The sequence below is a fragment of the Triticum aestivum genome, chromosome 4A (genome assembly GCF_018294505.1).
Source record: "Triticum aestivum cultivar Chinese Spring chromosome 4A, IWGSC CS RefSeq v2.1, whole genome shotgun sequence".
In the NCBI taxonomy this organism is placed as follows: Eukaryota; Viridiplantae; Streptophyta; class Magnoliopsida; order Poales; family Poaceae; genus Triticum; species Triticum aestivum.
Window position 1 is genome coordinate 509,337,430 of NC_057803.1, and position 13,471 is coordinate 509,350,900.

At 38.0% G+C, this 13,471-nt stretch overlaps 1 protein-coding gene across 2 annotated transcripts; it reads left to right on the forward strand.

The window, feature by feature from the left end:
- Window positions 1–1,073: 1,073 nt before the first annotated feature.
- On the forward strand, window positions 1,074–4,629 carry LOC123086630 (replication protein A 70 kDa DNA-binding subunit C). 2 transcript variants are annotated; one of them, XM_044508396.1, is made up of 13 exons: window positions 1,074–1,258; window positions 1,348–1,421; window positions 1,531–1,662; window positions 1,850–2,019; window positions 2,115–2,388; window positions 2,458–2,551; window positions 2,626–2,735; window positions 2,817–2,895; window positions 2,973–3,109; window positions 3,179–3,336; window positions 3,411–3,705; window positions 3,813–4,073; window positions 4,148–4,629. In XM_044508396.1, the coding sequence occupies exons 4-10, from the start codon at window positions 1,879–1,881 to the stop codon at window positions 3,208–3,210; spliced, it is 867 nt and encodes a 288-aa protein (XP_044364331.1). In that variant the 5' UTR covers window positions 1,074–1,258; window positions 1,348–1,421; window positions 1,531–1,662; window positions 1,850–1,878; the 3' UTR covers window positions 3,211–3,336; window positions 3,411–3,705; window positions 3,813–4,073; window positions 4,148–4,629. The 2 variants fall into 2 exon arrangements, with proteins under 2 accessions (XP_044364331.1, XP_044364332.1); XM_044508397.1 differs by having other exon boundaries at window positions 1,077–1,385.
- The last annotated feature ends 8,842 nt before the right edge of the window (window positions 4,630–13,471 follow it).

The window sequence follows — 13,471 nt, forward strand, 5'->3', positions numbered from 1 at the left end:
TAACTTGGCACAAACACTAATTAAAACATAAAAACACATCTAACTAGAGCTAGAACAAATATTTATTCCTAAACAGAAGCAAAAAGCAAAAACTAAAAATAAAATTGGGTTGCCTCCCAACAAGCGCTATCGTTTAATGCCCCTAGCTAGGCATAAAAGCAAGGATAGATCTAGGTATTGCCATCTTTGGTAGGCAATTCATAAGTGGCTCTCATGATAGATTCATATGGTAATTTTATTTTTTTTCTAGGGAAGTGTTCCATGCCTTTCTTTAATGGAAATTGGAATCTAATATTCCCTTCCTTCATATCAATAATTGCACCAATCGTTCTAAGGAAAGGTCTACCAAGAATAATAGGACATGAAGGATTGCAATCTATATCAAGAACAATAAAATCTATAGGCACATAGTTCCTATTTGGAAAAATAAGAACATCACTAATTCTTCCCATAGCTTTCTTAATAGTGTAATCCGCAAGGTGCAAGTTTAGAGAACAATCATCAAAATCACGGAAACCTAGCAAATCGCAAAAAGTTTTGGGTATAGTGGAAACACTAGCACCCAAATCACATAAAGCATAGAACTCATGATCCTTAATCTTAATTTTAATAGTAGGTTCCCACTCATCATAAAGTTTTCTAGGGATAGAAACTTCCAACTCAAGCTTTTCTTCATAAGGTTGCATCAAAGCATCAACGATATGTTTTGTAAAAGCTTTATTTTGACTATAAGCATTAGGAGAATTTAGCACGGATTGCAACAAGGAAATACAATCTATCAAAGAGCAATCTATCTATACCTATACTAATTACCGACTCCCTAATAATTCCCACGTTAATTAGAAAATAGGAGTCGTACACCTAATGATGGGACCGAGTTATTACGGTCTAGATTAACCCATACAATTTGAGGCTGAAAAAATTAAGTTTGCTTATTAAACAGACTGATTCACAAAGCCCAAAATCATTGGACGGCTGAGTCAGAAGAAAGGCCCATAGCGTCGTGAGTCAAGAAAAGGCCCGTAGCGCTCTCCACCGTCTCTTCCATTACCAAATAAAAAAGAGACCCCTGTTCACAAAAAAGGAGACCTGAACCAATCCTAATTTCTTTCTCAATCTCATCTCTCTCTCTCTCGAACTCCCAGGTCTCTCCGCATCTCCCCATGATGACCGGATCCATGTCTCTCAAATTGGAGCAAGGAATTTGGGCATGGATCCCTCTCTCAATCACGTCTCTCTCTTTCTCTCAAACTCTCAGGTCTCTTCTCTCCTCACCTCAAATTGCAGCACTTTTATCCTCACTTCAAATTGCATCAAGGACTCTTCTATCCTCACCTCAAATTGCAGCAAGGACGTTGGGGCATGGATCTCCTGCGCTCAACGAGGTTATCACAATAAATTATTTTCCTCATGTGGATCAGGTTCCCCTTCTCACATTGATTTTCTTTTTGCTAGATTGGATTCAAAAAAAATCTAAGGATTCAATTTCAAATCTAATCTTCTCACGTATGCTCTTTGGATACGTCACAGAGATCGGCTCGGGGCAGAACTAAGCCCATAAGGCTAGCTTATAAATTAAGCCTGCAGCCTAACATAGACCATCTCAAATCAAGGAGGCTCTGTGCATTGTCAGCATCGTCATTGGTCAGATTCTCCTATTAGGTGCGATAGTTGCCTCTGTTCAGCTGCTTTTCACCCAATTTTTAGATGATTATTTTTTATGTTGGTTCAATCACATTGTTAGGCTTTGCACTTACTATGTCATACAAACTAATCTTTCTTTCCGATTATAAAGTCTTTGATTTGGCTAAGACTATAACAAGTTCTAATCTTCACTGTTCGCTTACAGGTCAAATTCTTTTGTTTTCAATTGAAACAATGGCATACGATATGCTCGATGCGATTAACAATGGGAAGGATTCCTGGAAAGTGAAGGTCAGAGTAATTAGGCTATGGGACGCCATTAACCTCAATAACAATGAACTAATTAGCCTTGACATGATACTGCTTGATGAACAGGTCAGTTTATTGGTAAAAGGATTTTTTTTTCAACATAAATAGGTCACTATAATTTAAATACCAATGCATCTTCTCGCTGCATTATAATGTTTCAGGGCACTATGATACATGCGAAGGTAATAAAACATATGGTTAACAAGTTCAGGCCATTGATCCAAGAAGGTTTAGTCTACATGATAGCAAATTTCAAGGTTACATCTGCCATGAATTTCCGTCCAGTTGAAGGCGACAAGATTATTAACTTCTTGCACACAACAAAAATTCAAGAGATTAAGGGACTTAAAAATATCAGAATAGCAGAACAAAGTTTCATGTTTTGTAGTGTTGAAGTTCTTTCCAGAAGAGATGGCCAGAGGATGTACTTATCCGGTATGATTGTATTTGTTTAAATTATTAACTTGAATCTTCAACACATATTAATACCATCTTATTTAGCAGATGTCATTGGGGTAGCAAGTTATATAGGGAATATTGAAGAGACGGAGACAACTCATGGGATTTCCAAGATTCGAGATATTGTACTTCGAATTGAGTAAGTACACTTAAATAAAATTGTATGAATAAAATATCATGGCTGCTCATAGTCATGTCTGTTGGAATATACAGGGATCAAAAAGTTAATATTAGACTCTGGGGCAATAAGGTTGACCAAATTGATGAAGATTCTGTGGGACGTGTTGTCATAGTAACATCAACAACGGTTAGAAAATTGAAAGGTTTGTATTTATATCAATCAAGGGTAAGTAGTGTTATGCATGTCTTTTTTGTATTCGAAATTTAATATCAAGTGCTTGCAGAGTACTCGCTGTCATCTACAGGTGCGACCAAAGTATATATCGATTTGGATATCCCTGAAACAACTGAGCTCCAAACGAGGTGCAACCGTTTTTTGCAATAATATGAAGAAATCCTATTTAGTCATGTACATGGATACTTACCTCATGCGAAAATAGGTATTGCTTGGAAGATGATATCATAGAGGAAACAGGGCCGGAAGCCCACTTGCAAGGAACAATTCAAGAACAAATGCTCTATAACAGAAAGACACTAAGAGAAATAACTGAAATTGCATATGAATCTGAAAAAATAGGTATTTATGATTAACTTTTAAATTCTTTTTTCATATGTTTTATGTGCTAATTTAACCTACAATGGACAGGAAAAGTTCTATACTGCCGAAGCAACCATTAAGTCAATTGATACATCAGATGAGTGGTACTACATAGGATGCGGCAAATGTAACAAAAAACTACAAAAAGAAGGGAATCACTTCTACTGTCCAAAATGTGAGAAAGAACCTGAGAAGACATGTCCAAGGTAAATTTGATAATATCTCATGTTTTAGGTAGTAATTTATCCTCCACTTACCAGATGTGTCATTTTGTTACTAGGTACAAACTTAAGCTAGAGATATGTGATCATACTGCAACCACAACTTGCACCATGTTTGAGACAGAAGCAAAAAAACTGATTAAGCAATCTGCAAGATTCTTGATAGATAGGGATGACTGTGATATCCATGAGCAGGCAGAAATTTTTTAGAAAATATGTGGGCAGAGATTGATTTTTCAGTTCAGACTGAATGACTATAATTTCAAGTACGGTTACCAAGATTACACTGTTCATAGAATATTTTTTATGGACTCTGAAGAAGATTCGTCGGTACAACACGTTAATGTTGAACAGGTATCGTCTATTTGTACTACGATGCTCCATAACATTTTGTATATGTGCATGCCATATTTTATAATGAATGTTTATGGAAACTAACTCAATTTGTCATGTTTTTGTAGAACACTGCGAAGGGCACTAAAAAGTCTAGGACTAGGAACACATGTCGCGTTGTACATTCTGATGAAGAATCAGAAGAGGATAGCCAGGAGAAAGATGAATGCAAATTCAAGGAATCTAGCCCCAAAAGAAAGCGTACAATAAGCATTACTGAAGACGAAGATTCCGAAAAAGATGGAACTGAGAATTATTCAAAGACCAGCATAACGCTTACTGGTGTTGATAAGGGATCTAAGAAGAAAGGAATTCAGAATGATAACCATGTAAGTTTCTTGGTGCATTTTCATGTTCTTTCATAGTTGTTGTACACCTCTCTAACTGGTATAAATGTTCGCAGGAGCAAGTGAACAAATTATCACTTTCAAAAACTATAAAGCAAGAATCAGAGGATGATGAACTCACTATTGACCAGACTAAAAGGGGTAGGAGACGGAGCACAGGTCGTGCTGCACATCTTGACGATGAATCAAAAGTTGAAGGTAGTCAGGAAATAAACAAATGCAAATATATGGAATCAAGCCCCAAGAGGAAGCGTGTTGTACGCAAATGCGCCGGTGTTGATCAGGAGCATAATGATTCAAGGCCTAGGACAAGGCTTAGTTGTGTCGATAAAAAATCACTGACCAAAGGCATTCAGAAGTCTGGTGTATTCAGGACTCGAAAGGCAAGTCACTAATTAGTGGAGATCTGTTAATTTAGGATGTAGTACAATAGATGGGAAAATCACATTTGTACTTTATATGAACTTCGTCATTGTTTAAGATATTTGTAATAAACGTAAAGGCATACCTTTGTGTTAGTAAGTTATTATTCTCTCTATTATTCAGAAGTAAATGTTTGGTGTAATTCTGAATAGTCTAAAACAATTCAATCTTAGTTACATTAGTTGCTTGCTATATGAAGAAAGCATGACAGCTAAAAGAACAATTATGTGGTTCATGGTTGAGTCCATATTTGATTCTGTTGTAGCATTTGATTGCCAGCATCAGGAACTGATTTCTCTCCGTAAGTGCATCCCTTTTAATTAGAAACAGTTGATTTCTCTCCGTAAGTGCATTCCTTTTAATTAGAAACAGCAGTGGAGTTTATCCATCCTGTTCGCCAAATTTGTACCAGGTGCCAACTCTGGTAGGAATTAATTAGGGTGCTCTCTTCATATGTGCTAGCCTCCCCAAGCTAGCCGGTGGCCTTTTAATTAGAAACAGTTGATTTCTCTCCGTAAGTGCATTCCTTTTAATTAGAAACAGCAGTGGAGTTTATCCATCCTGTTCGCCAAATTTGTACCAGGTGCCAACTCTGGTAGGAATTAATTAGGGTGCTCTCTTCATATGTGCTAGCCTCCCCAAGCTAGCCGGTGGAGGGATTGATCAGCTACCCTTTTTTACATGGATCAGATAGCTTTTTGGTATGACTAACCTCCCTACAGAATCAATCAATTTTTTTGCTTTGCTAGCTTGGTTGGGCACACACGTTTACAGAGGAGGTCCTGATTCGGTGATTTCTTGAAGTCAGTTTTCAGCTTGACCTGTGTTGCGTGCATAGAGATTTCACATACACTAAGCCTGGGGCATAACCAATTCTATCTGTCACCCTAGCGTACATAGAGATTTCTCATACACTAAGCCTGGGGCATAACCCATTCTACCTGTCGCTTAGCTCTGACGTACATGCTCCAGTACGCACTGCATTCCGTCTTGCCATCTAGCCCTATCATGTGTGGCCGACCATGACTCAAGTTTAGACTGGAATTAAATATTGGTTTTTCCATGAAGACATGTAGATAAGCACGAGTTCTGGATGGTTAAACACACGGATAGAAATTTGAATGAAATACATAGACTATACGTGTATGGAACGGAGACGTGCATATATAAGACATACATCGCTAAGACTAACTGCTCGGATCTAAACGTACGCGTGACAAATTCTACACAACAAAATCCTCTTATCTCTCTTTTGGTAATTTTTTTGGTAAAATATAGTATCAAGTCAATTCGTCTCGCCGTCGATCACATCCTTCATCCCGGCAAGACAGCACCTCTGATCTCAACCTACATCACGTACATGCGATAATTAATCCTTACACGGCAAGCAGTAACGAGCGAATAGGTTGTGTGCCAATACTTGCAGGTATTCATTACCAACTTCCACTATTATATGCATCAACTCCGTAATCTCATCACATATGCTTTGTTAATTGCAACTACAGAGAAATTGATGAACAAACATCAAAATTAGTTTGCCAATTACAAACCATATAGTATGTCCTCTGCTTAAAAGGTAATAACACATGTACATGATCTACAATTCTTTGTTGGCATACTATCAGTAGGAGAACAGGAATATTTCCAGGAAACTGATTGATCCAGACAACATCCTTCAAAACAATGTGGTACCTGACATGTATACATTAAACTTATCGTCAGCAACTAAGAATTTCCGGACAAGTAAAATAAGGTGCTTACAAGATGTCCTCACTATCATTTACTGCTTACATACTTTGTGATAACCCTGATGAGGAATAAAATTCTTAGAAAGTTAAATATGATTGAATTTCGACTATCAATATGATAATAGCCCATCCAAGTGCATGGGTCAACTATCAAAATACTTGATACTCTTTGCATGTTGTTGTTCTTGGACAAAATCCTTACATTTTCCCTCATATTTTTCAGGATTAACTACCTGCAGTCAGCATGCGTCGAACTCGCAATGGACTCGACAAAAACAACAATAGGTATTCGTTACCACAATATAAAAACAATTTTATACCCATTAATTTACCTAGATTATTAAAATGGCACCAAAATCTAATGTAGCAATGAAAGACCTGACAAAGCAACCTCCAAACTTGCCACTCTACAATCTAATGATAATCAACCAGACATCATTAGAGCAGCAATGAAGGATGCTGCACGGAAAAGGAAATAAATACTTCAGCAGAAAAGGAATCAGGTGCTTATAAGATGTCCTCACTAGCATGTACTTAATTTTTGTTGCGATGTTCCCAATGAGGAATAGATTTTAATTTCTACAGTCAAGGTTAAATGCCAGATCTTTGCCTCCAGAAAGGAAATACTGCTAACTTCCATATACTTAATTCTATCTGCATGTTGTTGCTCTCAAACAAAGCATTACAATTTTTCCCTCATTTCAGGATTCACTAGCTGCACTCGACTTGCGTCGAAGTAACGTGGACCAAATCAAAACAATAGAAGGTATTCATTACCCCAATACCAAAAAATAATTATATAGCCATTAATTTTCCTGGATTATTCAAATGATACCAAAATATAATACAGCAATATATTGGGTGATCAAACAATACAAATACCTAAGCAAGGAACCTCACAGCTTGCGACAGTAGAATCTAATGATAGTCAATTAGATATTATCAGAGCAGCAAGGAAGGAAGCTAGACGAAAAAGGAAAGAGATACTCCAGCTGAAAAGGGAAAAGAAACGAATAAGGACAGAAAAGGACAATAATGGCTGTGAAGTATCAAATATAGCAAAGGATGTCACTCAAGTTTCAAATTTGGGAAAACCAAATTGCGTTTGTGAATTTTGCAATGCCATTATGTGGCATGGAGAGAGAAGCACAAACACACGTAACATCACAGTTCCAAAATTTGGTCTCTGCTGCAAGGAAGGGAAAATTAAATTACCACCACTGAAGCAAGCTCCGTTGTATCTCCGACAGCTACTACGTTACAATGAAAGAGGAGAGTCATCCAATTTTCGCCAGAACATCAGGTTGTACAACTCCATGTTCGCGTTCACTTCAATGGGAGGAAAGGTTGACTATGAAATTAATAAGCAGACACCTGGACCATATGTTTTCCGTTTGAATGGCCAAAACAACCATCACATTGGCACTTTACTTCCTAAAGATGACATGACGAAACCAAAATTTGCCCAATTGTACATACATGACACAGAAAATGAAGTGCGTAACAGGATTACTGCATCAACTTCAATGGAGAGTAAGGCAAAGCCAGATGAAAACATTGTCAAAGGTCTACTAGAGATGCTAGATGAGCACAATGTTTTAGTCAAATCGTTTCGTATGGCAAGGGACAGGTTCAAAAACCGAGATATTAAAGATGTAAGACTAAGATTGATCAACAAAAGGTCGAAAGATGGACGACAATACAACCTCCCATCTGCCTCAGAAGTTGCAGCACTAATTATCGGGGAACAAGATGGAGAAAATGATGAATTTGATATAATAATTGAGACCAAAGACAGAATGTTACAGAGGATTTCGGAGTTGCACCCAAGCTATATGTCAATGAAATACCCCTTGCTTTTTCCATATGGAGAAGATGGGTTCAGACCAGAAATAGAGTATCAAAAAAAGAGAGGCGACAAAGGTAAGAGAAAGTATGTAACAATGCTGGAGTTTTATGCATATCGCATCCAACAACGTCTTAACCAAGCAACAACCTTGCAAATGAGTGGACACTTGTTCCTACAGTTCTTAGTTGATGCAGCAACGTGCATTGAACAATGGAAACTAAATTGGTACAGCACAAACCAAGGTAAGCTGAGGACAGAACTATACAGAGGACTGCATGATGCAATAGAAAATGGAGATACACGAACTGAACAAGTTGGCCAAAGAATCATACTACCCTCAACATATAATGGTAGCCCTAGAAATAAGCAGCAAAACTACCAAGATGCCATGGCGATTTGTCGTTGGGCTGGCTATCCTGATCTCTTCATCACTTTTACATGCAATCCGAAATGGCCGGAAATACAGGATATGTTGGATCTAATTCCAGGCCAGAAACCTGAAGATTGTCCAGACATTGTTGCCAGAGTATTCATGTTAAAACTGAAGGAACTTATGAATGACATAAAGAACAAGAAGTGTTTCGGACAAACAATTGCGAGTAACTTTACCAACCAACTACAGATTTACTATTGCCTAGGTGATTGTCCTAAATCATTTCTTCTCAAATTTCTTTACTTGCATGCAGTTGTCTACACGATAGAGTTCCAAAAAAGAGGCCTCCCTCATGCACATATACTGGTGTTTCTACATCCAGATGATAAAGATCCCAGTCCTTCCCAGATCGACAAAATCATATCAGCCGAAATTCCCGACAAGAATAGTGATCCAGATGGGTATGAAGCAGTGCAAAATTACATGATACATGGTCCCTGTGGTCAAGCACACCCAAAATCACCATGCATGGTCGATAAAAGTTGTGCCAAACATTTCCCCAAGAGTTTTTGCACTGAAACTACAATAGATGAAGATAACTATCCAGTATATAGAAGACGAGATGATGGCAATACTGTGGACAAAAACGGAGTGAAGCTAGACAATAGATTTGTTGTGCCATACAATAGAAACATACTGGTCAAGTATCAAGCCCACATAAATGTTGAATGGTGCAACAGATCAAGGTCTATAAAGTATTTATTCAAATACATCCACAAAGGAGAAGATCGAACAACTGTATTAATAGAAACAGAAGAGCAACAAAGAGAAACAAGAGGTGTCAAATTAACAAACAGGGACGACGATATCAAGAGATACCTTGATGCTCGGTACATATCTGGATGTGAAGCCGCATGGTACATATTTCAGTTTCCTCTTCAGTATAGAGAGCCTGCGGTTGAAAGGTTACAATTTCACCTAGAAAATGAACATGTTGTGGTATTCCCAGACTCGATGGATTTAGATAAAATCATATCTCGGCCTAACATAGAAAAGACAATGTTCACAGAATGGATGACAGCCAACCAATTGCATGAGGAAGCTCGCAGTTTGACGTATGCACAGTTTCCAACCAAATGGACTTGGCATGCAAAAGAGAAAGAATGGAGGAAAAGACGTGGTGGTAAAAAAACAATAGGCAGGATTTACTATGCACAACCAACAAGCGGTGAAAAATACTACTTGAGAATGCTTCTAAATACCGTGAAAGGATGCAGATCCTATGAAGAAACCCGAACAGTTGATGGGGTTGTACATCCAACATACAAATCTGCATGTTATGCTCTTGGGCTACTTAATGACGACAAGGAGTGGGATGACTGCATCAAGGAAGCATCCCATTGGGCCTCTGCTCCTCAAATGCGCCAACTTTTCTGCACAATACTTTTATTTTGCAAGGTGACTGATCCTGCAAAGTTGTGGCAAACAAACTGGGAGTTACTATCTGAGGACATCCAACGTCGGCAAAGAAGAATACTCAATTTTCAGGCCCTAGAACTCAATTCATTGCAAATAAAGAGCCTCCTCTTGGCAGAGATCGAACACCTATTAGCTAAAGGTGGTAAGTCCCTCAAAGATTTTCCAGGAATGCCACCACCAGATAGTTCGATTCTTCAAGATATAAATAATAGATTAATAAATGAGGAACTAAACTACGATAAAGATTCTTTAAGAATAGAGCACACAGAGTTACTACAAGAGTTAAATCAAGATCAGAGGATGGCTTTTGATGTTATAATAGAATCAGTTAGCAGCAGTTGTGGAAAACTGATTTTTGTTGATGGATATGGTGGAACTGGAAAGACATTTCTGTGGAAAGCAGTCACGACAAAATTAAGATCCGAAGGAAAAATAGTTCTAGCAGTAGCTTCAAGTGGTATAGCAGCACTTCTTTTACAGGGTGGAAGAACAACTCATTCAAGATTTCACATTCCGCTCAAAATCACAAACGAGTCGACATGCAACATCAAGCAAGGAACATTTCTCGCGGAACTAATAAAGAAAACTTCACTGATAATATGGGATGAAGCACCTATGACACACAAGCACTGTTTTGAGGCATTAGACAAGAGTTTGAGAGACATACTTCGATTCACAAATGAGGATGCCGAGCATAGACCGTTTGGAGGAATGACAGTAGTCTTGGGAGGTGACTTCAGACAAATCCTACCAGTTATACCAAAGGGGAAAAGGGAACATATCATTTCGGCATCTATAAAGAGATCCTACCTATGGAAGAACTTTGAGGAGTACCGACTCACAGAAAATATGCGTCTGAATTCATCCGAAGGTAGACCAGAAGAGAAAGCAAAGACAGCTGAATTTGCAAACTGGATACTAAACATCGGCGATGGCACAACAGCAACAATAGATGATGAAGACTGGGTTAGCATCCCAGAAGACCTTATTTTAAATAAAGGAGATGACCCAAAAGCATCTATAGTTAATAACACATACCTTGAATTACACAACAAGTACACTGATAGAACATACCTAGAGGAAAGAGCGATCCTGTGCCCAAGGAACGAGACTGTTGACCAGATTAACACCTACATCATGAGTCAAATTCCTGGAGAAGAGGTAACCTATCTCAGTTCAGATACAACATGCAAGGCAATGTCTACGGTGGAAGACAAAGATATGTTGTACCCAACTGAATTTCTAAATAGTCTAACATTTTCTGGAATACCAGATCATGAACTGAGGCTGAAAATAGGATTACCAGTAATGCTTATGAGGAACATCAATCAAAGTGCAGGACTTTGCAATGGGACAAGACTAACAATAACACAGCTAGGAAAGTGTTTCATCGAAGGCCAGGTCATAACAGGTACTAACATTGGTGATAAAGTTTACATCCCACGAATTATTATCTCACCAAGTGATTCAAAATGGCCTTTCATTCTGAAAAGGAGACAATACCCAATATCAGTGTGCTTTGCTATGACAATAAACAAAAGTCAGGGGCAATCTCTCAAAAAGGTTGGACTCTACTTAGAAAGGCAAGTGTTCACACATGGCCAACTCTATGTTGCAATGTCAAGGGTTACCAGCAGAAATGGATTGCGGATACTTATATCAGATGAAGAGCGTCCATCCGACAAGGTTGCAAAAAACATTGTTTACAAGGATATATGATAGATATTTTTTTAATAACTAGAATTAGAAGTTAAGAACAAATACAAACATTCTTAAATGACCAAATATAATGTGTTCCAGACATAGCAGCCTTTTTTTTCTGGAAAGACATAGCAGCCTTAACTGTTTTAAATTGGTTTTTAAAATTGTTTTAAATGGTTATCTCTGAAATATTATATTTGTCAGCAAGGTACTTCTCTCTGCATTTACAGGTAAACAAAAATATGCAAGCAAGGGCTAACAACTGATTTGACAAGATCAATACCAGTTATATATTTATGCATTAGGGACGTGGCTCTAAAGTTACAGAGCCATTGAAGAACCAAGATCATTTTCTCAATTACTATAAAATTTCTTTCTTACATAGCCTACCAGTCATATCCAATTTCACAAATAATAGAAAATACTGGAACAAGTAATTTTGTAGCTGCATCTGCCAGCAATTTCCTTGATGGCTCCTCTACCATCGTCTCTCAAGTACACTTTACAGCAAGATGCAAACATACGCTGCTCAAATTTATTTAATACAAAGAGGAAATGGTAAGGCAAAGGGAGATATGCACCTGTTCGTGCAAACACACAGTAAAGAGGAAAAGATACATACTGAATGGATAAGATAATGCCACTTTCTTTGGTAGATGGATAGGAGTTGCCGCCGCTGCTGCTGCATGAGGAAACTCCGCTCAGCAACGCGGGCGCCGGAGGAGATTGCAGCTTCGGCCGAGACGGCGTACCGCACAGCAAAGGGGAACGGCCAGATGGCCGGCGCTCCGGCCGGCGATGTGATGCGATTCGCCGTGGAGGACTATAGAAGGTTAATGATGCACGCACTATCCATGAGATCCACCGGCGAAGCCGCTCTCATGGCGCCGGTCAGAGGGGCGCGCACTAGACACGACGGCAGCGCCGACCGCGGCCGCCGAAACCCGCTGCTCATGCTATCAAAAATCTGTAACTAATAAAAATGCGCACATCTAAATGGACATTAGCCACAGTGTAACTCACTACAGAAAATACAATTTCTATTCTAAATGGACATCACAACTCCCTACAAATAAATTACGGTCTAAATACATCCAGTTCTGCGTCAAGTAATTTCGAAAAAAGGAAGTATATTACACAAAATGAAACTCATAAAAAGAAAATACAGATGATAGCAAAATCTAATTGTTGAGTATACAATTTACCCAAGGAGTATTTGAAGGAGTTATAGAATTGATCGTGCAAAGTAGTAAGTTTAGGGGTATATGATAATATTTTTAATTTTAATCTCAAGAAAAAATATTTAAAAAATTATGGTTTCTCAAAATAACATACTTAGCACCCATATTTATATCCAACAGTACATCCATTAAGGCCACAAAAAAACATAGCAAAAAAACAAAAATCATAGCAAAATCTAATTGTGTAGCACACAATTCACCAAACAATTTTCCGAAGAAGACCTAGAATTGATCGCTATCGAGCAAAGTACTAAGGTTAACAAAAAAAATCCTAATTTCAAATTCAATCTCAAGTAACAAATTTATAAAATACATTGTAGCTTCTCAAAAGAAAAAGTTTAGCAATCTTTATATCCAAGAGTACGTCATTGAGACCATAAATAACCCGTGCAAACTGATATACGTGCCTTTCAAGAAAGTTTATGTTTTACCCCACAATAAATGTACTAGCCCGTGCAAACGCACGGGTAGACGACTAGTTATCATAATTAAATTCTTTGAAATTCAAAATAGTGAGTTTATTAATATCTAGGGTTTTGAATTCTTCAATCCCACTTTTATCAATT